This window comes from Mustela lutreola, chromosome 1, assembly GCF_030435805.1.
Source record: "Mustela lutreola isolate mMusLut2 chromosome 1, mMusLut2.pri, whole genome shotgun sequence".
NCBI classification, from domain to species: domain Eukaryota; kingdom Metazoa; phylum Chordata; class Mammalia; order Carnivora; family Mustelidae; genus Mustela; species Mustela lutreola.
Genome location: NC_081290.1, coordinates 152,172,011 through 152,197,322, shown reverse-complemented (window position 1 = coordinate 152,197,322; position 25,312 = coordinate 152,172,011). Strand labels below are relative to the sequence as shown.

At 33.9% G+C, this 25,312-nt stretch overlaps 1 protein-coding gene across 11 annotated transcripts in view; it reads right to left on the bottom strand.

Moving 5' to 3' along the window:
* HMBOX1 (homeobox containing 1) overlaps positions 1-25,312 on the bottom strand; it is a 198,937-nt gene that overhangs the window by 111,340 nt on the left and 62,285 nt on the right. For all 11 annotated transcript variants that reach the window (XM_059176907.1, XM_059176931.1, XM_059176975.1 and 8 more), the window contains exons 2-3: positions 13,285-13,364; positions 3,395-3,871 (exon numbers count right to left, since the gene is read on the bottom strand). In XM_059176907.1, coding sequence (XP_059032890.1) covers positions 3,395-3,871; positions 13,285-13,307 — 500 coding nt within the window. In that variant the 5' untranslated portion in view covers positions 13,308-13,364. The remainder of the gene's footprint in view (positions 1-3,394; positions 3,872-13,284; positions 13,365-25,312) is intronic.

Genomic DNA, 25,312 nt, shown 5'->3' with positions numbered 1-25,312 from the left:
AGCATAATTTAAAATTTTTGAAGATAACTTTAAAAGGAAAGCTACTCTAATGTATACACAACATAGTAACTGAATTTAGGAAATAAATATCCTAAATCGCCTATTGTTAGGGATACAGTTGAGCACTTGGAATAAAGTCCTGCATCTTATATATAAAATACAAACACAGTCATAAAATTTAATACATGGGTAGTTAAGAATAACAACTTAATATATGGCATTATTTATAAATTCTTGATAAGCCTCATTTCAATTGTTACTTTATAGTATATATATGAAAGAACAGATCTACACTATAATATTAACAAATATATGCTGACATAAATATATATGTTAATAGATGCAATTTAAAAATACTAGTATGTATATGGGTTTTTCATTCTAGCTTTTTGCTTTAAAGTCCTTCCTAAAATGTTATATATTCAATAAATTGTTGAGAACTCACTATCTAGGGTTTTTTTTTTTTACCCCAAGCAATTAAAAAGTGGGAAAAGTAGCAGTTTCTTTCTTTCTGATTCTTTCTTAACAAGTTTATCAGGTATACAGTTAAAAGTTAATTTCTACAAAAAATTTCCTTTGTGTACCTTGAAATTTTTAGGTGTCAAGTCTATGACACCATGAACTCAATGGGCTATGTGATTTGTAAAATACTTATGACTGAGTGTTACAAAGGTTGGGAAATGTGAGCACGCAAGATGTGAATTATATATGATTATCTAGAAAAGGAGGCAGGAAGGCATTTAGATACCCATTCTCCCCACTTAGAGCCCACCAAATCTAATCCACTACAATTTCATAGTGTTGAGTGATTAGCAAGGGCAGTACAGCCCTATGTGGTACAGGATACTCAGAAAAATTCACTGCTCAAAAATTTCTCTAACATTCTACCAAATAAAAATTCCTCTGGTTAGTAACTGATCTGAAGTGGCAAATACCATGGGGGTGGGTAGAGGGAGGGAGGAGCAGCCCATTAAGTCATTCACAGCTTCCACTTGTGTTACATCATCCACTGTTCTTAAAATCTTACTGAAATCTACAGACATGAAAAACTTATTTACAGAGGCAACAGATACTACAGACATGGTAATAAAGACATGGGTTAGAATTCAGGCTCTACCCACTTTAAATTTTCTTGGGCTACTTATTTAAATTTAATGAATCTCAATTTCTCCGCTGTACCTCATACATAGCATGGTTATAATGATTAAAAGTGAGAACAACCATGCAAAAAACCTCTCCCTTTGACCTAAGGATCATTATTACGTGCAAACTTGAGGTGGGCATAAAGGAGGAGTGCAGGTGTGGGTGAAGACACAATGGCAGAGAACTACAGAGAGCCAGAAGGTTCAATGAGACCCTTAGATGATTACAGAACCAAAGTAGCAGTTCATAGAAAGAAGCAAAGAATAGGGTAAAGATAAAAGTATTGTAACTATGCAATAAGTGGCAGTAAATTCAATGTAAAAACATGCATATTTTTAATGATAAAACTTGAATGTGTGTTAATTGTGGGATTTAACTACAAATCCTAGTCACTGCTAAATAGGTTTTCTATTTTGAGAACACAGTTGTATTATAACATTACGCCAATATAAGAGCGAACAGTTGAGTTTTTAGACCCTTGTAGTCAAGTTTTAGACCTTGGCCAATATTCAGAGCCTTTTGTTAACAAGAAAGTTTCCGTAAATTTTGTGGTAGTCTAATACACGTTTGGGAATTAATTGTTATGTTAAAAGCTTATTAAAACTGACCAATGACAGCAACAATATAAATTTTATATTGATATCCTCTCTACTCAGGATAATTAAAAGCTAATCTTGTTATATTTCAATGACTTAAGTAACTTCTACTTGACGTAATGGTTCTCCCTTTCAATCATGACAATGATACACATGTTAAATTCATGTTAACTTTGGCCAGCTGTTTTAACAAGTGAAAATGAATTCAAAACCAAATTAATCTCTTACACTTTAAGTTTTAAAAGTTTAAATAACGGTTCTATGGCTGCTCTATAAAACCATTCATTACAGGAATTACATTGTAATCTAGATGGAAGAGTCCATTTAGTTCACAATTCCACACAAGGCAGTGCTACCCTAAAAATAAATTCGGGACAGTTTATTTAAAATTTATTTAAAATTTACCACTGTGGTACTAGAGAATGGATCTTCCATATGCAACATTAAGTCACCATTATACCGTCTTCAGTCTTAAAAGCCTTAGGAAGAACTATAACTCAACACTACAGGTTTTGACTTTATTTTGACAAATTTGTGCTACAACTTCTAATCTATCTGCAGGCTTTCCTCCTACTACAGTAGTGATAATCTATTGAAAACAATACTTTTATGATGTCTATTCCTACAGACCTGTAAAAAATCCTTAATTCCAAACAAATTAAACATAAACTACTTGTGTGGAACGCAAATCTTCCCAAACCTGTACTGCATCCTAAAATAATATTCTTATTACCATAGTCTAGAGCTCATGCAACCTTTATAAAACTGAACATCCTTGCCTTCTCTACCTTTTACTATTCCTTTAACTTTAAATAAAGTTCCTATATTTCAAAACAAAAGCTATCCTTTTATATTTAGCTCAAATTCATCCATTCACTTAACATATTAAACCCTTACCATGTGCCAAAGACAATTCTAGATCCTGGAAACACAACATTCAAATAAAACACACGCTTACTGGCCTCACAGTGTTCCAGGTCCAGTGTGAAGCCTCTCCTAATTACCTAGAAGAAGTGGACTTCTTTCCTCAGTGTTTAAAACATTTACCTTGTAATACATAATATATATACATACATATGTTTGTGTGTGTGTGTGTGTATATATGGCATATATTAGAACTCTGTGTATGTGTGTATATATATACATGTATGTATGTATATACATACATGTATATATATATGTGGTATCTATTAAATTAGAACTTTAGCTTCTTAGGGATAGAAACCATGTTTATTTTTCTTCCGAAGAACACAACTTTTTATATAATAGGTGCTCATAATTACTTTATTGTGGTATGTTAGAGTGAAAAATTGTACAAATTCTGTATCATGGTAAAATCATCTTTTCTCTCAAAACTCGAAGGACTGGAATGTGTTAGCAATTCAGATGTTAGCAATTAGTACTATAAAGAGAAGGTTAACTTCTGCTTTGATAAACAGAATGGAAAAGGCTTATCAGGCAGCAAAGAGAAAGGGCTATGGTAGAGAAAATTTGAATTAAAATCATAAAACTTGAAAATATTTTCTTTCACCTCCAGCAGGAGGAGGAGGAAATCATAGTTCTTATGGGTTAAGTAGCTGAAATACAGTATATTACTCAAAACCAATCTAAGAACAAACACATTTTGGGGACTCTGAGTAAGCAAAAGAACTAACCTCATTAATTCCTCCACTTTATCATCTACATCTAGGTCCTCTTCTGAGGCTTCAAAACTGTATGACCTCTGACCCATGCTGTTTGCATGGTATCGAGTGGGTGACATCTTTCCATTGGATGTGGATAATCGCTCATTATTCTCCCTCCCATTTTGATTGGTAGTGCAAGGCTGTGGGGAGGTATCATAACTGTTGCTAGGAGATGGGGACATTCCAGAATGCTGGGTCTGTGTGGAAGCTGTAGCTGTGGAAGATGATGCTGGAACATTGTTGGTACTATTCCCATAAGAACTTCCTCCATAGCTGGACCTTCTTCCAAACTTGTCACTATGCTCTTGATCAAGACGGTCCAAAGTTTCCAAGGCATGCAGAATTTCATGTTTAGTCATTCCAGTACGCCGAAGGCGTTGAAGCAGATCTATCTGCTCTATGGTAAATCTGGGTTCATCTGTATAGTGAGACATGGTTTCCAGCAAACTAAAAAAAAAAAAAAAAAACAAAACCCTTTTATTTACAGCATATATCAAAGAACATATCATTATAGAGAATGCTGAGGGGAAGATGCAAAATATTTCTACATCAATTTCTTTACTGAAAATGATTAACACATTATTATAGTAACAGTTATTATCACTCCATGCTAAAATGTTTTTGTCATGACAAACTGGTATAGTTACTGAGTTTATTAGCAGACGGACATTAGGTGTAACATAAAACTATTATTTTTTTTTTTTTAGTATTTTATTTATTTATTTGACAGAGAGAGAGAGAGTGCGATCATAAGTGGGCAGAGAGGCAGGCAGAGAGAGAGGTGGAAGCAGGCTCCCTGCTGAGTGGAGAGCCTGATGTGGGGCTCAATCCCAGGACCCTGAGATCATGACCTGAGCCAAAGGCAGAGGCTTAACCCACTGAGCCACCCAGGTGCCCCAAAACCCAATTGCATATGGCATAAAATTTATACTTTCCTCAATTTGGTAAATATCTGAACCAAAATTTCAGTTATGGCAATAATCCCAAAACAGCAGATTAGATACATACACTTTTAATCCTAGCCTAATTGTGATTACTCATAGGTGGCTTTTCCATCTCAAATTCATTACTCTACAGTAGAGTACCATTAATGAAAAGTTGTTGCAAAAGCAGTTTATATTATCTTGTTTTACTAAATATCAGCAAAACTAACCTAAGAAGTCTGTTATCTTCATTTAGTGTAAACAAATGACTTGGTAAGGTAAGCCCAGGCAAATACTAATAACCAGCAAAAATATTTAAATGGAAAAGAAGGTACATAAAAAAATCTTAACTAAGTACCATTTCAACCACCACTTAGCAATTTCATTTAGTATCTCATCTCTGTAATGCACTCTCTCTTAATAGTTATCCTGAGAAATGGATCTTTCATGGTTGTAGCCAAACTATTCATTTTTCTTGGGAAATTCCTTCCACATCATGTTTCCTTTAACTAACACAAGAAACTAGCATGCCAGAAAATGTCAGTGTTATAGCAATATTAATTTTAAGTAAATTATCAAATTTAAAAATTCTCACTACTTAAATTCCTTTCTTATAAAACCTGACTTTCCTAATTTAAGATTTTCTTTAAAGATTTTTATTTTTATAGTTCAAATGCCAAAAGGATGCATGGCATACAGTAAGTTCTTAATAAATGCTTACTAATGGAAGGAATTTTCTCATCCTTTACATGTAAACATCAGTTCTGGGTCAGTTCCCCACAGCTGTTCAAAGTCTGTTTCTTCATCCCTCTATACTACAAATTTACTGAACATTCACTTCTAGGCAGGCATTGGGCAAGAGTTTCATAGAATGTAATTTCATCTGATCCTCACAACTCCCTATGGCAGACTTTTAAAACACATATTAGTTGACTGAATCATTGAGGAAACGAAGTCTGAGTGGTTCTATACCTTGCAAAAAATCTGATTTAGAGTAGAAAAAAGATTTAAACCTAGATCTTACAGATTACAAAAACATATATTATTCTGTTTTCCAACATATAGCGGGACTTACTGGAATCCTATGATTTGGGATATAGGCTATTTAACTCTTTTAAGTCTCCAGTTAAAACCACTTGGATAAAATCACTGTACTGATGGACTCGAGGTCCTAGAAATAGGATTTTTAAATTTAAATCTTTGCTCCATCTGGAATTTATATTTACTTAATGAGTGTGAAAGGATTTGGGCTTTAAATTTTTCCAAAAATTGCATAGGTGGCTTTACTGAGTAATACATCTCTTCTCCTCTAATCTGAAATACAACATTTTTCATATGCATAATTTTCACACAAATCTCTATCTACCTTTGGATTGTCTATTCTATTCCACTGATTGTGTTGCCTTTCAAATCCTTCTAACAATGAGCAGGCAAAAATCTAGAATTTTTATGTGAAATCTCCAGTTGTAGAGACAGGATAATTAAAAATAAAAACAAACACATTTTGCGGACCACAAATAACATGTTGCAAGCCATTTGTGGTCATAGGTCACATCTTCTCCTTTCTTCTAATACTCACTGTGACAAGCTATCCATGATATAAGTCCTATTTTCATGATTTTTACATTCTTTCTTGTTTGCCTGGGTTTTTTCCCTCCAACATTTTATAATGAAAAACATTAAACATACACAAAAACTAAAAGAAATTTGCAGTCAACAGTCACATACTATATTTTACTGTTAACATTTTACTTGCTTTATAATGTTAACTACCCCTTCCCTTATGTATCCATACCTATATTCATCTTATTTTTATGCATTTTAAAATCAGGTACAGACATCTGTATACTCCCTCCTAAACACTTCCACATGCATTTTATTAACTAGAACTCAGTATTTGTAGGTTTTTTCTTTTGAGGTAAAATTTACATAAAAGAAAATACACAAATCTTATGTTTACCATTCTATGAGTTTTGAGAAGTACATGCTGTAAAAAAAGAAATATATAACTTGTGAAAATGCCTGTGAAGATATAGAATATTACTTCCATCCCAAGAAGTGTCCTGTTCCCAGTTAATCCTTGGCCCCTTCTCTCACAAGGAGCCCTGCTCAGATTTTTCCCACCACAGATTAGTCTTCCCTGTTCTAAAAATTTATATAAAGGGAATTCCTATGTACTCTTTTCACTCAGTATAAAGTTTTTGAGATTCACTTCCAATGTTGTGTGTATTTGTAGTTTGTTCCATTTTATTACTGAGTACTACTTCATTATAGGAATATACTACATATTTGTTTATTCATCCTATTTTAGACACATGGACTGTTTCCAGTCGTTAGCTATTCTAAATGTTTTGGCTATGGGGCACCTGGATGGCTCAGTCAGTTAAACATCCGACTCTTGGTTTTGGCTCAGGTCATGATCTCATGGGTTGTGGGATTAAGTCCCATGTCAGTCTCCAGGTTCAACGAGGAGTCTGCTTGAAGATTCTCTCCCTCTGCCCCTCTCACAGCACATGAACTTGTACTCTAACTCAAACTAATAAATAAATCTTTAAATTCTTTGCCCATTACAATTATACTTTACTACTTGTTAGCTTAATACATCCCCCTCCCTAATATGTCATCTAGTTGGGAGAGAAGAGAAAACTGCACCCAGAGTAACTCATTTATTTTTTTCTCCTGACCCATTTCAAAAGAAGAATACACCTGGCTTAACATAAATGATCTATTATTAAAATGCTATGCAGTGCTGGTAATGTTCCGTGTTCTATGTTAGTTATATTACACTGGTATATTCATTGTGAACATCCACCAAGCACTGACTACTGATTTGTACGTTTTTCAGAAGGTATATTAGGCTTAAATAAGTTTGTTGTAAAAGCTATGTGAACATTTTCCAAGGGGCTTATAAGAGACACTTAATATTTTAGTTTCTGTTACAATCTTTAGCCATTTGTCTGCTCTATCAGTGCTTAGTAATATACTAAATCCAAATCCTAGGAACTTCTGTTTAAAAGCAGATGCTAAATGACAAAAACAAATGGAAACATATTACATGCTTATGGATTGTGAGAACCAACACTGTTAAAATGTCCTTACTGCCCAAAGCATTCTAAAGATTTAATGCAATCCCTAATAAAACAGTGACAGCATTTTTCACAAAACTAGAGCAAATAATCCTAAAATTTGTGTGGAACCATGAAAGACTCAAATAGCCAAAACAATCTTGAAAAAGAAGAACCAAACTAGAAGTATTATAACCCCAGACTTCAAGATACACTACAAATCACCAGTAATCAAAACAGTACAGTACTGGCACAGAAATAAACAAGAGATCAACAGAGCAGAATAAAAAGCCCAGAAATAAACCCATGATTATGTGGTTAATTAATCTTTGACAAAAGAGACGAGAATATGCAATAGAAAAAATATTGCTTCAACAAATGGTGTTGGGAAAACTGAACAACTTTACATGCAAAAGAGTGAAACTGGACCACTTTCTTACACCATACACAAAAGTAAACTCAAAATGGATTAAGGACCTAAATGTGAGACCTGAAATCATAAAAGTCATGAAAGAGAGCACAGACAGTAGTGTCTCTGACATTGGCCATAACAACATCTTTCTGGATATATCTCCTAAGTTAGAGGAAACAAAAGCAAAAATAAAAAATTGGGACTACATCATAATAAAAAGCTTCTGCACAGCAAAAGAAACAAAACTAAAAGATAACCTACTAAATGGGAGAAGAGATTTGCAAATGATATACCCTATAAAGGGTCAGTATCCAAAAGAGATAAATAATTTACATAATTTAATAACAAAACCCGCAAATAATCCAATTTAAACATGGGCAGAGGACCTGAACATACATTTTTCTAAAGAAGACATACAGATGGCCAACAGACACATCACTCATCACCATGGAAATGCAAATCAAAACTATAATGAGATGTCACTTCACACCTATCAGAATGGATAACATCAAAAATACAAGAAAAAAGAAATATTGGTGAGGATGTGGAGAAAAAGGAATCTGTGTGCACTATTGGTGAGAATGCAAACTGGTACAGCCACAGTGGAAAATAGTATGGAGGTTCCTCAAAAAATTAAAAATAGAACTACGCTATAATTCAGTAATTCCACTACTGGGTATTTACCCAAAGAAAATGAAAACACTAATTCCAAAAGATAGATGTAGCCCTATGTTTACTGCAGCATTATTTACAATAGTCAAATTATGGAAGAAGCCCAAGCGTCCACTGTTAGATGAGTAGATAAAGAAGATGTGGTATATATATATATATATAGAGAGAGAGAGAGAGAGAGAGAGAGAAAGAGGAATATTAGTGATTAAAATAATGAAATCTTGCCATTTGTAACCACATCGATAGAACTAGAGTATAACACTAAGTGAAAAAAGTCAGAGAAAGAAAAATACCATAATTTCACTCACGTGGAATTTAAGGAACAAAACAAATGCACAAAGAACAAAAGAGACGAACAAAAAAACAGACTTGACTATAGAGAATAAACTGCCAGAGGGGAGGTGGGTAAGGGATGGGTGAAATAGATGAAGGGGATTAAGAGCACACAGCATGATGAGCAGTAAGTAACATATAGAATTGGTGAATCACTACATTGTATATATGAAACCAATACAACACTGTATGTTAACTATATTAGAAATTAAAAAATAGGGGTACCTTGACGTCGGAGGCAAAGCACTACGGAGCAGCACTCTGATAGCACATGATCCCAGGGTTCCAGGATCAAGCCCCACAGTGGGCTCCCTGCTCAGGGGTTAGTCTGCTTGTCCCCTCTCTCTCTCTCTCTGCCCCTCCCCCTGCTTGTGACACACACACTCTCTCAAATAAATAAAATTTTTAAATCTTTTAAAAAATTAAAAAATAAATACATGTAATTGCCCAATCCCTTTAGTAACTGAAATAATTTACCCCTGAATTTACTGACTTATTAAGTTGAGGTTTCTAAACGTTATTCTTTGCCATTGTGAATAAAGTAGATCTGTCCTTTGCTAACTTCAGTCTTAATGCTTTCAAAATACTTCATAAACTAACCTTAGTTTAAATGAGACTTCATAAACTGTTTCTATCATATGGACAAAAAAAATCAAAGCTGATTTTTTTCCTATTTATTTTCCTGTCCAATTATATCAGAGCAGGTAGTACCTGTATATAATTCCTTAAACCTTTTTCCGTACGGAGCAGGATAGCATAAAACTAAAATAAATTTTATATGAATTTAACCTGTTATTGAAAAGTACCATCCTAAGCTTGTATTATAACTATCAAAACTAATGATTCCACAGTATCTGGAACAAGTTAGTATTTTATGTCATTTCAGATTCACCATGGGAAATACTTTTATTTCAAAAGCCCTAAAAGGAGATAGATAACAGAACATATGTATTATTTTTTCTGCCTAAGAGTGTCTCACTGTTTCCAACTACATGTTCTTGGTATTGCCACTAGTAATATCCTACCTTCTGGCCAAAAAGATGGGTACACAAAGAAGCCAAGCCTTGCCCTCCTTAAAATATTTAGGTTAGATCAGGAGGAAAATGGATAGTCACTATAACCATGCTCAGTTGCAGAAAGATATTAGTCTGACAGGTTCCTCACCACCTGAAAGAAGTGACTTTTTTAGGAGAATAAAGCAGACATGGTAGGAAATGCAGAACAAAGGAGGAAGCAAAAACAAATAAAGGAGAAAGTTCTGCAGTGTTCATACTCTGTTCTAATAATTCCTGAGTCCCTGCCACATCTCTGTCCTTCTTGCTATGTTATGTAAGAGCATAAATTTCCCCTTATGCTACACTTGTTTAAATTGGATATTTGTGCCTTGCACCAAGAGAGGTCCCTAGTACAAAGATATATCTAATGTAAAAAGATCTACAATTGCTAAGATGGAATGTATGATCACTACAGAGTAGGCATAATGACCAGGATCAAATCATGCATACGATGTTGAATGTACTATATTTCACTCAGAAAATGCCAAGATTAGAAGTTTTCTTGGATATCAAGAATAGTATCTCCATGTGTATTAACATAAAAAAAGGTACAGCCTCTCATTTCTACACTTTGTTTCTCATAACTTACCTAGTTTAAGCATGTAATCCTGAAATTATGGCAGTAAATGACATACAAAGGTCATCTAAGTCCATGATACCAGCAATTCTTTTATAACAGAAAAAGATAACATGTAAAAACTGAATTAATTTTCTTATATAGCACAAGAACTGTTCACAGGATAAAGAACGTCTTTCACTTTAAATCACTAATCTGAATGCAGACTCAGGCCAACAATAATTGAAAATGATGTGAGAAGAATTTTGACACTGCAGTAACACAGCCAATGTTTAAAGCATAAAAGAACAATTAAATTCAGGAATTATGGCTCAGTTCATAAACTGATATTCCAAAAGACCATACTATCGGACCATAGTAGTAAACCTATTTTATTTTTTTTATTTTTATTTTATTTTTTATTTTTTAAAGATTTTATTTATTTATTTGACAGAGAGAGACCACAAGTAGGCAGAGAGGCAGGCAGAGAGAGAGAGGAGGAAGCAGGTTCCCTGCTGAGCAGAGAGCCCGATGCAGGACTCGATCCCAGGACCCTGAGATCATGACCTGAGCCGAAGGCAGCGGCTTAACCCACTGAGCCACCCAGATGCCCCGTAAACCTATTTTATAATCAATTTTATCCCTACTTGGATTTGTACCTAAACCCTTCTTAGATCGGCATCTGGTCCAGAACACTTACTTAAACTAAATTTTACAAACATATAGAGCAAAGAAGGTTAAAGCATTTACATATAATTAATCTTGAAATTACCTGTGCAAAAATGACATTACTACCTTACTTGTAAAGCATTAATAGTTACTAAGATCTTATTAAAATAACTGCGTTTAGCATTTTCTTCAGCTTGATTCTCTTTGCTATCTTTTTATCTAGAATGACTAGGCAACATATGACCTACTCGTAAGTTAGTTTTGTTTCACATACTTGGTATTTACTGCATGATGATTTAACGCATTCTAGAGTTAATCATAATATTCATCAACTAAAGATGTACTCGGGCTCTTCTTACTATTTATAGCACATTAACCTCTTTCACAATTATTATTACCATCAAAGGAGTGGGAGTCTTAAAGCTTAAAAATGATAAGAAGTGAGAATAAGTAAGAAATGAAGATTTACTGGGGACTGAGCTCAACAGTATGATAAGATGATTCTGTAATTCAAGCCAATAGGAGAACTGATTAAAACAAAAGAATAGGGGTTATAACTACAAATGATAATATAAGATGTTCTTTTCATAATAAAAAGACTGAGAAAAATGAGATTATATTCCAATGTGTCAATCACACTTTTTAACAGTTATTTTTAAATTAACACTGATAAAGACTGAAATTTTCTTCTTGTAGCCACCTTACACATGCTCAGGAAAAAAAAAATCCAAGTCAAAATTTGCAAGTTTATAGAGAGAAATTGAAAGTAGGTGTGCAATCAGAAAACTGGACACCATTTAGAGAAAAAGTCATTCATTCAACTAACATTTACTGAATATACCCTATGTGTCAGACCATGTACTTGGCAAAAAGGGACAGATCAGGCAAAAACTCCTGGCCTCATGACGCTTACATTCTAATGGCCATTAAAAACAGCCATTAGCAAGTGCATCATTAAAAAAAAAAAAGGGAAACTAAGGCCCAAAGCATGCAGTGCCTTGCCATTTCCCAAGGATATAGCTATTTAGTAGAAACTCAGGCTACAGTTCACATCACCTGGGCCTAATTCCAGAGACTTTCTGATATATGCTAGTCAGTGAGAGAGGAAAAAAAAAATTTTTTTTTTGAGAGAGAAAAAGACTTTAACTAAAAACCCAAATAATAAAGAAAATCTATGTTAACATCTACTTACTGGATTATAGAACTGTCAAACAAAATGGAAGGAATTTAATTGAAACATAGCACCAAATTTCAGAAAATACTTATGCTAAAGGCACTCTGCATTAGACTCTAAAGATGCACTTAATGAGCTAATAGATACTTTATCTTCTCTAATATCTGAAATTCCCGGAATACTTTTATTCAGGGGCCTATTTAATATGAACTAGTGGTTACAGTTCATATCCTAGCACAAAAACTCTCAACATAATACCACCATCTCCATTTGTATTTTTTGCCTGATTCCAAAGAAAGGCTACCAATGACATTAGCTAATAGGCTTAACTACATTATTATCTCCAGGAGGTAAAGGAAAATGGCCAAGGTGCTTAGGAGTTTGCACACAAAGGCAGGGTTAGGGTAACATGCTTCTAATACTCTGCCTGTCACAAGGAATCTAACAGTAGCTAGCCATCTATTCTGTAAGCTTCTTTTTTCTTTTCTTTCTTTCTTTCTTTTTTTTTTTAGAAGCTTCTTTTTTCTTTAAAGATTTTATTTATTCCATTTGAGAAAGAAAGAGAGGAAGCATGAGCAGAGATAGGGGGATGGGCAAGCAGAGAGAGAAGCAGACTCCCCACTGAGTGGAGAGCCTGACTGGGGCTCAATTGGGCTCCATCCCAGGACCCTGGGATCATGACCTCAGCTGAAAGCAGATGCTTAACCATCTGAGCCACCCAGGTGTCCCTATGCTGTAAGTTTCTAACCTATTAATAAGAAGTTTGACATAATTAATAGTTTTATGTTAGAACTGAATGTCAGACATCAAAGTTGAAAAAAAATGGTAAAAGAGAAAGTTCATAGATTTGAAAATTTGTTCCTTTCCACTGTGATTATGAAAAAATTCTTTCTACTCTACGAATCCCTGCTGTCATTTTTTGCATTGTAATCATAATGATTTCTTCACTGTATTAAAAACAATTGGGAAGATAAAAATTAAGAAATGGACGAGATACTTACACCACTGGAAAGGAACTGAGCATACTTTACATGAGGTGAACCAATATCCTTCCTAGAGATGATCAGCTTTATTAACCATTCTGTAGAATAAAGACAGAAAAATTCAGAAATATTCATTAATCAAATGTTGATTAAAAATTTTAATTATATAACTAAAAGATATTAACAGTCAACATCAACTAGCCATGTTTTTAAAATTACCTTGTACTTTTAAGATGAAATCTTGGCTTGAAGCAAAATTTAAAAAATAAAAAAATATTGATAGCTTTCACAATTATTCACTTGGAAAAAGTAATAAAATCACACTCCTGATTTAAAAAATATTGATAGCTTTCACAATTATTCACTTGGAAAAAGTAATAAAATCACACTCCTGATATTTAATGTTATCAGACATCACCCAGGGAAAAAGATATAAATGTGATGGAATGTATATATTACTGAGACATTTGAGAAAACTGTTTGATAATTGTTAACAGTGCACTTATGCAGCACCCTATAAGCAAAAAAACCCACCACAAAATGACTACAGCTAAAAGTCTTAACTGTAGGGTAAATTCTGGGATCTAGTTCCAAGTATATTAGTACTTAATATCTTAAGTAACTTAATTTCTCTAGGTCCTAATTTCTGCATCTATAAAATAGGGATGATCAATAACTACTTCAAAGAGCTACAAGAAGTTAAAACATTTTTTTTAAATGGTGATGAAAGCACTTCACAGGCTATCAAGAAGCAGGGACTATTATTACCAATTTAAAAGGGAGATTAGTGTCCATGTTACTTTAGATTACTGAGCACAGTGTAAGTTAATAATAGAGTGAGTCCAGTACTTCTGTCTTCTGATTAGTATTCTACTACTTTATTCACCATTCAGACCCTATGACCCCTTTCAATTCAGACATAGATTTTAACAAAAAAATGAAATCTACAACTCACAGCTTAGGAGCTGAAGATCATGTATTACTTACTGAACTTATTAGCAGTTTCAAACCACAATCTATAGAAGCAACAATTTCCATTAATTCCAAGTTAAGATTATAAATTACACAAAAGTTAAAAATGTTGATGTCAAAACTCTCACATTAAAATATACATTCAGCACTGAATTATATTAAGCAAGACCAAAGTGTCTAACAGTGACTAATGATATATGCGAAATGTACAGGGTAAAGTTAGAAACCTTTCACATTTGCATATCCTAAATTGTAGCTTTAATGAAGTTCCTGTTGTAGTTAATTTTCTTGCTGACTTAAGAAATACCTGTCCTAAAAAACGGTAGATAAAATGTACAAGGAAAATCTACTGAAAGTGTTGCTGATTCCGAAAATATCAAAACTAAACCACAAAACTGATTTCTGGCCAATATAAATTTCTCATTCTTGCTCAAATTCAGTTAAAACATATAAATATCTACTTGCCCTGATATAGGCGCAAACTCATAATAAGAGTAAGATATGGTCCCAGTAGTGTAGGAGCATATTAAACTATAGAAGAAGGTCAAATAAAAATTACACACACATACCTCTATAATAAAATGCATAATGTGATAAAACTGAAAATACAAGGTTTATGAGAGTAACAATTTAGAGATTAATTTGGGCTACAGAGAACTGGGAAGACTTCTTAAAGTGAGATCTCAGCTGTTATCTGAAGATCAGAATAAGACTTCCACCAAACCAAGGTGTGAAGGAAGGTGAGAATCAGTGGAAGAAAAGATTCCAGGGAGAAGGAACAGTTAAAGGAGACCATGAGGTATGTTTAGGGATTAAGTAGACCTACGTGGTCAGCCTTTTACATATGTGCATGAGAAATACATGGGCTAGAAAGGGAAGACTTCCACAATATGTGGAAGACTGATAAATGCTTCATAGTAATCCTGGCCTTTATTCTGCAAATGTGAGGACTATGGTACAACTGAATCAGACAATCTAGGAAGTAAATTACCAAAACCTTCATTTTACAGGTGAGGAAACTGAGATTAAGACACTGATACAGACTTATATAACTGCAAATCACTGAGTTTATGTTATTTACATTATGGATATAAAAAGACTTAAATATTCAACAGAACTAAAATATTCTAAGGACAGAAGAGCAAGCAAGTAAGGTGGTGCTATGAATTCTCTACTCTCGGGCTCAAAGTCACAAAGCCTTACTGCATAGGAGACACATTTTTTTTTTAATTGACAGATTTTTTAAAAAATTGTTTCAAAAATGAGTTTAATAAATATAAAACTTACTTAAATGAGTTTTAAATAAAAATTAAAAATCACAGCCATTAGAAAGGCCATTATCAGGGGTGCCTGCATGGCTTAGTTAGGTAAGCATCTCTTGGTTTCGACTCAAGTCATGATCAGGGTCCTGAGAACAAGCCCTGCATCAGACTTCCTATTCCTCTGCAGCCCCCATCCCCACACATGTGTGCTCTCTCTGTCAAATAAATAAATACATCTTAAAAAGGTGGGGGGGGGGGAAGCATTAAAAAAAAAAAAAAGAAAAGAACAAGTACTGACAAAGATGTGGAGAAAATGAAACCTTCCTGTGTTGCTGGTGAGAATGTAAAATAGTGTAGCCATTATGGAAAACAATATTGAGGTTTCTCAAAAAATTAAAAATAGAAATACCTTATAATCCAGTAATTCCATAACTGGGTATTTACCAATGAAAATGTAAACAGAAAACCGAAAATATGTATGCATCCCTATATTTATTGCAGCATTACTTACAATAGCCAAAATATGGAAGCAACCTAAGCGTCCACTGACAGATGAATGGATAAAGATGTAGCATATATTTGAATGTAATATTACTCAGCCATAAAGAAGAATGGGATCTGGGATCACAAGGATGGACCCTGAGGATCAGACATTAATCAGATTGAGAAAGATAAACACCATACGATTTCACTCATAAATGGACTCTAAAAAATAAAGAAACAAAAAGCAGAATCAGACCTATAAATACAGAAAATACACTGATGGTTGCCAGAGGGAAGGGAGGTGGGGGGATGAATAAAATGGGTAAAGAAAAAAGTAGGAGATACAGGTTCCCTGTTATGGAATAAATAAGTCATAGGAATAAATGGTACAGCATGTGGGATATAGTCAGAGATACTGCAAAAGCATTGTATGGAGAGAGATGGTAGCTACACTTGTGGTGAGTGCAGTGTAACATTTAGAGATGCTGAATCACTATGTTGTACACCTGAAACTAATGAATATTGTGTGTCAACTATTAAAAAAAAAAAAGACCTAAAAAAAATAAAAAAAATTGGAACTTAAAAAAAAAAAGCAAGCACCCAGCTCTAAAAAGCAAGTAACCTATAAAGGTTAAAGAATCAGCTCCTCATTGGCCTCTTCATTTTTTGTACTTTAAAGAGAGGGGTGTCTGGTAAGTGTCTGACTCTTGATTTAGGCTCAGGTTGTGATCTCAAGGTCATGAAATCAAGCCCCCGCACCTCTCAGGCTCTGTGCCTGTGGGGAGTCTGCTGGAGATTCTCTCCCTTACCCACTACTGCTGTCTCCTCTGGCATGCATGCTCTTTCTCTCTAAAATAAACAAATCTTTAAAAAAAAATTTTTAAAAATAGAGTTAAGGAACATTCACAGACGACACAGACAAAAGAATCCTGTGCCAACCAAGCTTACATTTTGATCCATGGAAAAAAACTGCAAATATGCAAAAATTCAGATTACATTTTCTCAGGCACCCCAGTTAAGAAACATAACCAAGAAAGGGCTCTAACTAAGAAAAAACAAACCAGAAAAAGAGATGTGGTAACAGGGAAGATGAAAAAGAAGAGTAATATTGTAATCAATGAAACTTTCAGTTTATATTATATAATACACAGTTAAATAATAACCAAATGTCTAGGAAGAGACAACTTATATGATAAAGACTCTTGAAACAAAAGAATGTATCATAAAAACATTTCAATACATTTCTAAACTATTCAAAGTAAGAGTTGCAGACAGGTGAGTTGAAGGTAGGCAGAAGTAAAAATACTTCCAAGATCTCATGAGGAAGAAGAGGATAAGGGGAAAAAGGAAGAGAGGCAGAAAATAAAAGTATTCTAAAGGTCTCATCTCTTCAAGGTCAAGAAGCCAACAGAGAAAGCAATTAGCATCTTTGGGGGGAAAAGAATATTTTGTTTTCAGATTACTGCAAAGAAACATGTATCAGTCAAGGTTTAATTTTAAGGTCAAAAGTACTTACCAGTATAAAGAAAAATGTTATACAATTATAAAATACACAGTTTATGATTAAATTGTAAGAGTTAAAAAACTGTATATACCAAACAACATAGCAGGCAATAAAGTAAAACTTATTAGAACTTTAATAAATTTATTTTTAAAAATACAAATATACTGAGTAATTTCAGCATATCTTCTAGAACAGATAAATATAGGTGGAAAGAAAAAAATAACACATTTAATTATATTATCAATAAATATGATTTTTAAAAGATACCTTGTAATCCTCTAACAAAAAAGAGGTATTTTTTCCTAAGTTTATCACCATGACTGATCCTAAACATGGTCATAATGAAAGTTTTAAGTTATTTCAGAGATATATACCTCAAAAATTAAGAAAAAAAAAATTACAACAATTTCTTTCTGTAAAAACTGTGAGATGACACTTGATAATATTTGGATCAAATAGGAAATCAAAAGGGAAATTATGCTTTATGTATAAGCTATGACAAAAAATAGAATAAAAATAATTAAGACCCATGTGATCCAGCAAAATTTATATTTACAAGTAAATTTATGGCTCTAAGAATTTTAATTTTTTTAAAGGCAAGGGAGAAAAACACTCTGTAAAAAAGAAATAAGAGAAGAAACAAAATAAACTAGTTTATCAAACTAAACTAGGAAAAAACTAGTTATTTTGATAAACTAAGGAAGGGAGAACCTGGGGATTCTGTCAGTTAAGCAGCTGCCTTCAGCTCAGGTCATGATCCCAGGGCCCTAGGATGGAGCCCCGCACTGGGTTCCCTGCTTGGCAGGAAGCCTGCTTCTTCCTCTCCCCCTCCCCTGCTTGTGTTCCCTCTTTCCCTATGTCTTTCTCTCTATCAAATAAATAAATAAAATCTTTTTTAAAAATTAAAAAAAATAATAAACTAGGAAGAAGAATCTAAGAGATATTTAAAATTAACCTAACATAAAAAAGTATAGAGGACATAAATAAATCTAAAAAGCACCCCTTTGAATGATGATGAAATAATCACTCAGTCTAGTGAGTGGGTTAAACAAGGTGGGGAAAGAGACTCACAAGATTCAGAATAAAAGAGAAAACCATAAGCATAGGAGATAACTAAGAAAACAAGACAAAACTAAAAAAAAAAAAAAAAAAAAAAAAAAAACAATAACACACACACAAATGCAATTGCGTGCCAGAATTTGAAAACCTAAAAGAGAAGATGATTTCCCAGTAAAATAGAAAATATCAAAATTAACCCAAGAGAAATGAATTCTTGAGTAGAACCAAACACCATAAATTAAAGATAATTAAAAACCTACTATAGAAAAAGATACCAAGACAAGCTGGGTTCTCTGTAGATTCTTAATCTTTAAAAAAAAATTTTTTTTTCTACTAATATCAAACCATAGAAAAATACAAAAAATGTTCCAAGCCATTTTTAGGTCAAAACAACACAAAGCCAAATCTAATAAAGGTACTAGCGCATAAAATATACCCATAAACCGATTTCACTTAAAAGTATAATTCTGAATTAAAAAAAAAATGTAGACAACAGAGTCCAGCCACATGTGAAAAATAATATCCTACTATAATTATTGCAGAAATATGACAGTGGTCCCTTTATAATCAACATAATCCAAGACATCAACAAATTCAGGAGAAAAAAAATCGTATCATTTTATCAATTGATGCTGAAAAGGCATTTGATAAAATTCAGCAACGATTTTTAACAAAAGCTCTATGGGAAAAAATAGGAAAAAAATAAGCATTTTTGAAAAAAGAACAGTAGCAAGTACCATATGCAGCAAAACACTATAACCATTTCAAATAAAACTAAGGTTGCATGGACACAATAAATATGTACATACAGTGTACATATACGTGTGTTTATGTATATACCTATATTAAGAACTTGCTTCTGTATGGAAATCTGATGAACTGCGGAAGAGAACCAACAACAGTGGTTACTTTGAGTACAGGGTAGAAACTGAAAAGATTAGAGAAAGGGTAGGAAGGAAAGTGTACACAGGAAACTTTTTTTATTATTTTAATCATATGAATGTTCTCATTCAATAAATCAAATTAATAAAATGAGGGGTTAGAACAGGAAGCCCAGGGGCGCCTGGGTGGCTCAGTGGGTTAAGCCTCTGCCTTCGGCTCAGGTCATGATCTCAGGGTCCTTGGATCCGGCCCTGCATCGGGCTCTCTGCTCAGCAGGGAGCCTGCTTTCCTCCTCTCTCTGCCTGCTTCTCTGTCTACTTGTGATCCTCTCTCTCTGTCAAATAAATAAATAAAATATTAAAAAAAAAAAAAAAAAAAAAAAAAGAACAGGAAGCCCAGGTGTGCCTGGGTGGCTCACTCACTGAAGTGTCTGCCTTCAGCTCAAGATCCCAGAGTTCCGGAATCAAGTCCCACAGAGGGCTCTCTGCTCAGTGGAGAGCCTGCTTTTCCCTCTGCCCATTACTCTGCTCATACTCGCTCACTCTCTCTCTCATTCTCAAATAAATAAATAAAATCTTAAAAAAAAAAAAGAATAGGAAGTCCACTAATCCCTTTAAAATAAACACTGACTTGAAGACTATAGCAACTAATTAAGATACAAAAATGAATTAACTAGCATAAATATCAGAATGAAAGAGAAAAATAACTTTTTGCTAATGACCTGATGGAATCCTAGAAAATGCAGACAATTCCAGTAAAAGAAAACTGAAATTAATAAAAATAATCAAGAATACAATACAGTTAAATAATAAATAATTTTCCCTAGTTTAGAGAGAAATACCTACAAAAATAATGGGAAAAATATTTCATTCATAGTACTTTGCCCCAATGACTGTATAGAGAAATAACCCCCAAAGATTTGTTCTTTAATTTTTATAGGATCTTAAAGTTATAAAGCAGAAAGTCCAAGAACTACCCAGAAAAAAGAGAAAACCAAAAGTGGACTTCACTGACCATGTTTCAGAATACAGTCAAAAGACACTAATTAAGGGGCGCCTGGGTGGCTCAGTTGGTTAAGCGTCTGCCTTCGGCTCAGGTCATGATCCCGGGATGCTGGGATCAAGCCCTCCTCAGCGGGGAGCCTGCTTCTCCCTCTCCTCTGCCTGCAGCTCCCCCTGCCTGTGTGCTTTCTCTCTCTCTGTCAAATTAATAAGTAAAAATCTTAAAAAGAAAAAAAAAGACAATAATCAAATCAACATGGCATTGGCTTAGGAATAGAAACAGATGAGAGGAACAGAATAAAGAACTTAAATACAGATTCTAGCACATATGAAAAATGTACAAGTCAGAAGTTAAATTCTATTTCTGCAGGAAAGAATAAATTTTTTTTTTAAATTATCAACACAAAACTGGCTGTCATCTAGCAAAAAAAAAAAAAACACAGATCTTTATCTTACATTTTTTTTTAAGATTTTATTTATTTATTTGACAGACAGAGATCACAAGTAGGCAGAGAGGCAGGTAGAGAGAGAGAGAGAGAGGAGGAAGCAGGCTGCCCGCTGAGCAGAAAGCCCGATGTGGGGCTCAATCCCAGGACCCTGAGATCACGACCCGTGCCAAACACTTTTTTAACCCACTGAGCCACACAGGTGCCCCTCTTACATTCTTTATTTAAAAAATAAACTCTAGGCAGTTTAAAGAAGGACAAACAAAAGAAATAAACCATAGCAATACATTCTACAACATAATTTATAAGATGTCAAGTATTCTAAACAATCTTAACAAAGAGGAGAAACTTGAAAAGAGACATAAAAGTTTAGTTTCCTAGACATAATAAGTGAAAAAAAGCATAAACAAACTCAGAAATTAAACCAGAAAAAATATTTGACATGTAGAAAGAGAGCAGACTCAAGTTGTCAAGTTTATAAAAAATACTCAAACTTACTAAAAGCAAAATAATAATTATGTGGTTTAACAATGAGATTATCACTTTAGCAAAAATGTAAAAGACTGATTAATACCTTCTCAAGAGGGTACTGTTTTATTTCGTTATCTAAGTGAATTATTCCATCCTTTTCAAAGGAATCTAGCACCATGTATAAAATTTAAAGTACATATACCTTTAACCTAGTAGTCCAATTCCTGGTAATCTAGCATATAGAAATAAAAATCATACCTAATATGTACAAAGATGCTTACTGTCACTTATTTTCTAAATTCTTAGTCTTCACAAACAGAGATGTTTCAATCAATATAGGAATGGCTGAATACATTACGATTTACTCTGATCAATTAACACAATGCAATCATTAAAAAGAATAAATTAGTTTTATTAGGTACCTTGGTGGTGGATTTGCACATTTCATTTGTTGAGAAAAAAAAAAAAAACCAAAATGCAATCAAATGAGTATTATATGACCAGGTTTTTCAAAAAAAACCCTTTGGATGTGTAGGTCTTGTGTCAGGGGTAGAGCTATATGCATACATATAACACATATGTAAGTACCTGAGCACAGAGAGAAAAACAGGTAGTCATCAGGTCACGGAGCTGGGGTTAAGGACAGAAATGTGTATTTGGAATATGGTCAGGAAGGATAAATAATCTATACAATAGATATACATACACACACATTTAGGCAATAAAATTATAAAAATTCCTACTATCAGAAATGGACTCAATTATCAAATGATTTAATTTAGGGTTGTCAAAATCCTACACAAAGGCTGAACAATAAAGAAGCCTACTGTCAGCATTGTTGACCACTGAGGAAAAAGATAATCCAGAAAATCCATTAGGAATAAAAGCCTGTAGATCCTGTATAATCCACAGGTAGTAAGAAAGCTTTTTTTTTTTTTTACATAAAAAGTAGTAAAGGAAAAGATTAAATTCTTTGTCTTTTTTTCTAAAGAAAAGATGAATTTCAAAAGAACTACGATAGTCTGCCTCCCACCCCAAACTCCTTTTTCTCTTCCATCCAAACACCACGCAGTTTCTTCATACATCTTTGTACGAGGATGAATATAACTTTATGATAGATTCCCAGCAGAGAATCTGTTATGACAAAAAGTATATACATTTTAAGTTATGATACATTTGTCAAATTGCCTCCCAAAGAGGAAATAATTCATACTCTCACCTTCAGGAGGTGCTTAATTGTGAATCCAGTATATCACTGGTGATATACAATTGAATTTATGCTGTGCAGTTCAGCATCTATCTGTTTCATTCAATAAGAGTAAACACAGGAAGGACAGAATATTTAAATCAAGGAAGAAAGACATAAACAAGTAGTATAAGGCTTTACGAAAAGGGAAGCATAAGAGAAGGTGAAGAGTTAGCTATCGTACAAGCAGTAAGCAAACCATCAAAAGGAGAGGAAACAGTGGACAGTACAAACATCAATTAGTAACCCCTTGTGTCCGTATTTGGATACTAAAAAAGAATTCTCAGAAGTTTAAAACAACCATTACAGAGCTCCTCTTATTGCTCATTCAGCACCTCACACAGACCCCAGTGTTACCATTTAAACTATATAAAATAAAGTAAGAATGTGTTAAAATAAGAGGTACACAGCTTCATGATCCTATAAGTTAGATGCTATTAGTATTTTCAAATTACAGACTGTGAATTCACAGAATTTACAGAAGTGAACCCTCTTCCTGACTAGATACACATCAAGACATATACACATACACAAATACATAACTAAACATAAGGGCTGCCTGGTTGGTGCAGTCAGTTAAGCATCCAGCTCTTGGTTTCAGCTCAGGTCACGATCTCAGGGTCATGGAGTGGAGCCCGGTGTCAGGCTCCATTCTCAGCATGAAGTCTGGTTGAGATTCTCTTTCCCTCTCCTCCTGCTCCTCTCACTCATGTTCTCTCTCTCTCAAATAAATAAATAAATAAATACTTTTTTAAAAAAAAAAACGAGAGAGATCAGGGACGCCTGGGTGGCTCAGTTGGTTAAGCAGCTGCCTTCGGCTCAGGTCATGATCCCAGCGTCCTGGGATTGAGTCCCACATCGGGCTCCTTGTTCAGCAGGGAGCCTGCTTCTCCCTCTGCCTCTGCCTGCCATTCTGTCTGCCTGTGCTCAGTCTCTCCCCCTCCCCGCCGATAAATAAATAAAAAATTTAAAAAAAAAAAAAAAGAGATCAATAAACAATATATGAAGATAAAAAGGGTCTTAAAAAACTCCATTAGAAAAAATAAAGTGAATATCCCTTCCCCTTAGCTCTCAGTCCTTTTGTCCAAAGATAAATACTATTAAGTTTCCTGTGAATCTATATAAAGATAAAAATTAAGAAATAAATATACATAGACCTCCATATGGCTACCATACAATTCCTTTCCCTAATGGTGGTTTTAAAAAACTTTTTTATTATGAAAATTTGCAAATATGTACAAGGGCAGTTAGAACACAGTAATAAATGCTTAAGTGCCTATCACCCAGCTTGAATAATTAAGAAGGGAGGGGAGCTGTTAATTGTTTTAAAGCAAATTCCAGCCATCTTAATCATTTTAACATGTAATTCTTAGCAAGCCTGAATATCTGGTTTCTACATTCAGGAGTAGATTAGGTATAGAAATTTAGAAAGTGATCCGGAGTGTATAAAAAGCTTTACCACAGAAAAAATGATAGCTCCCTGAAAAGAACAAAATGAAATACATGAAAACAACTATTTAATTATACATCATACATCTAACACTAGCTTTTCAAAAAGTTAAAATCATATTTAGGGGCCTTTGTTTTGTTTAAACACAAAAGACAGGAAAGTATGTGATACACTCGTTTTTAATTTTTTTAAGATTTTATTTATTTATTTGATAGAGATCACAAGTAGGCAGAGGGGCAGGCGGGGCGGGGGGGAAGCAGTCTTCCTGCTGAGCTGAGAGCCTGACGCGGGGCTCAATCCCAGGACCCTGAGATCATGACCTGAGCCGAAGGCAGAGGCTTAAACCACTGAGCCACCCAGGTACCCTGATACACTCATTTTTAAAAGTTGAAATGGTTAAAAGTTTACATTTTAGGAAGTAATCAGAAAGTGTTTCATTTATGTCAAACATTTTCCCCTGGACAATGCTACATAAATGAGGCCTTACTACATTTAGCTATGATTTGAGAGGCACATGCAGAGTTCTGCAGTGTAAAATGCTTGGTGATATAAGGAAAACAGAACCACAGATATTACAAATTTTTACAAACGCATCTAGATGAGAATATTAATTTCTTAAATAATGCCTCCAAGTAGTTAAAAACTGTAAATAACAACTATTACCACTATTTAATGTATACTTCCATGGGCCAGACACTCACTGGATAAGTGCTTTACACATACAAACTCATTTAATCTCACAATCCCTGAGGTAGGGAATTAAGTCAAGACACTACTTATCCACTGTCAATCAGCTAATGGACCTTTCCTTTTCTTATTAGAATTGTAACTATATATGTACTTACATCAGGCTTCATTTTTCTGTAAATATAATTTTAGGGATACAATTTATAATTTTTCTGGGGCAATTTTTAATTGTGATAGGTACTATGCAACAAGCTGAGCAAAAGATACACCATTAAAAATCTAATATTTACATCAAGTTTTACTCATTATGATTCATGATTAAAGGATATCTCATATTATGGAGATTTTTATTCCAAAATAATTATTACATTTACTACTTGTCAAAATTTTAAAGACCTATAGACTCATGTAGCTTCTCCTACATCTCCAGTAACATGGAAATTTAATGGAAGAGTTTTGCTGATAAAGATCTTCCTTTTATAGACTCTAAATGGTTTCTTATAACTTCAACCCACTTGTCTGGCTGAATCAATACAGACTAAATTTCTTCTTTTCTCTTTCACAAGGCAGCTTTTAAAATTAT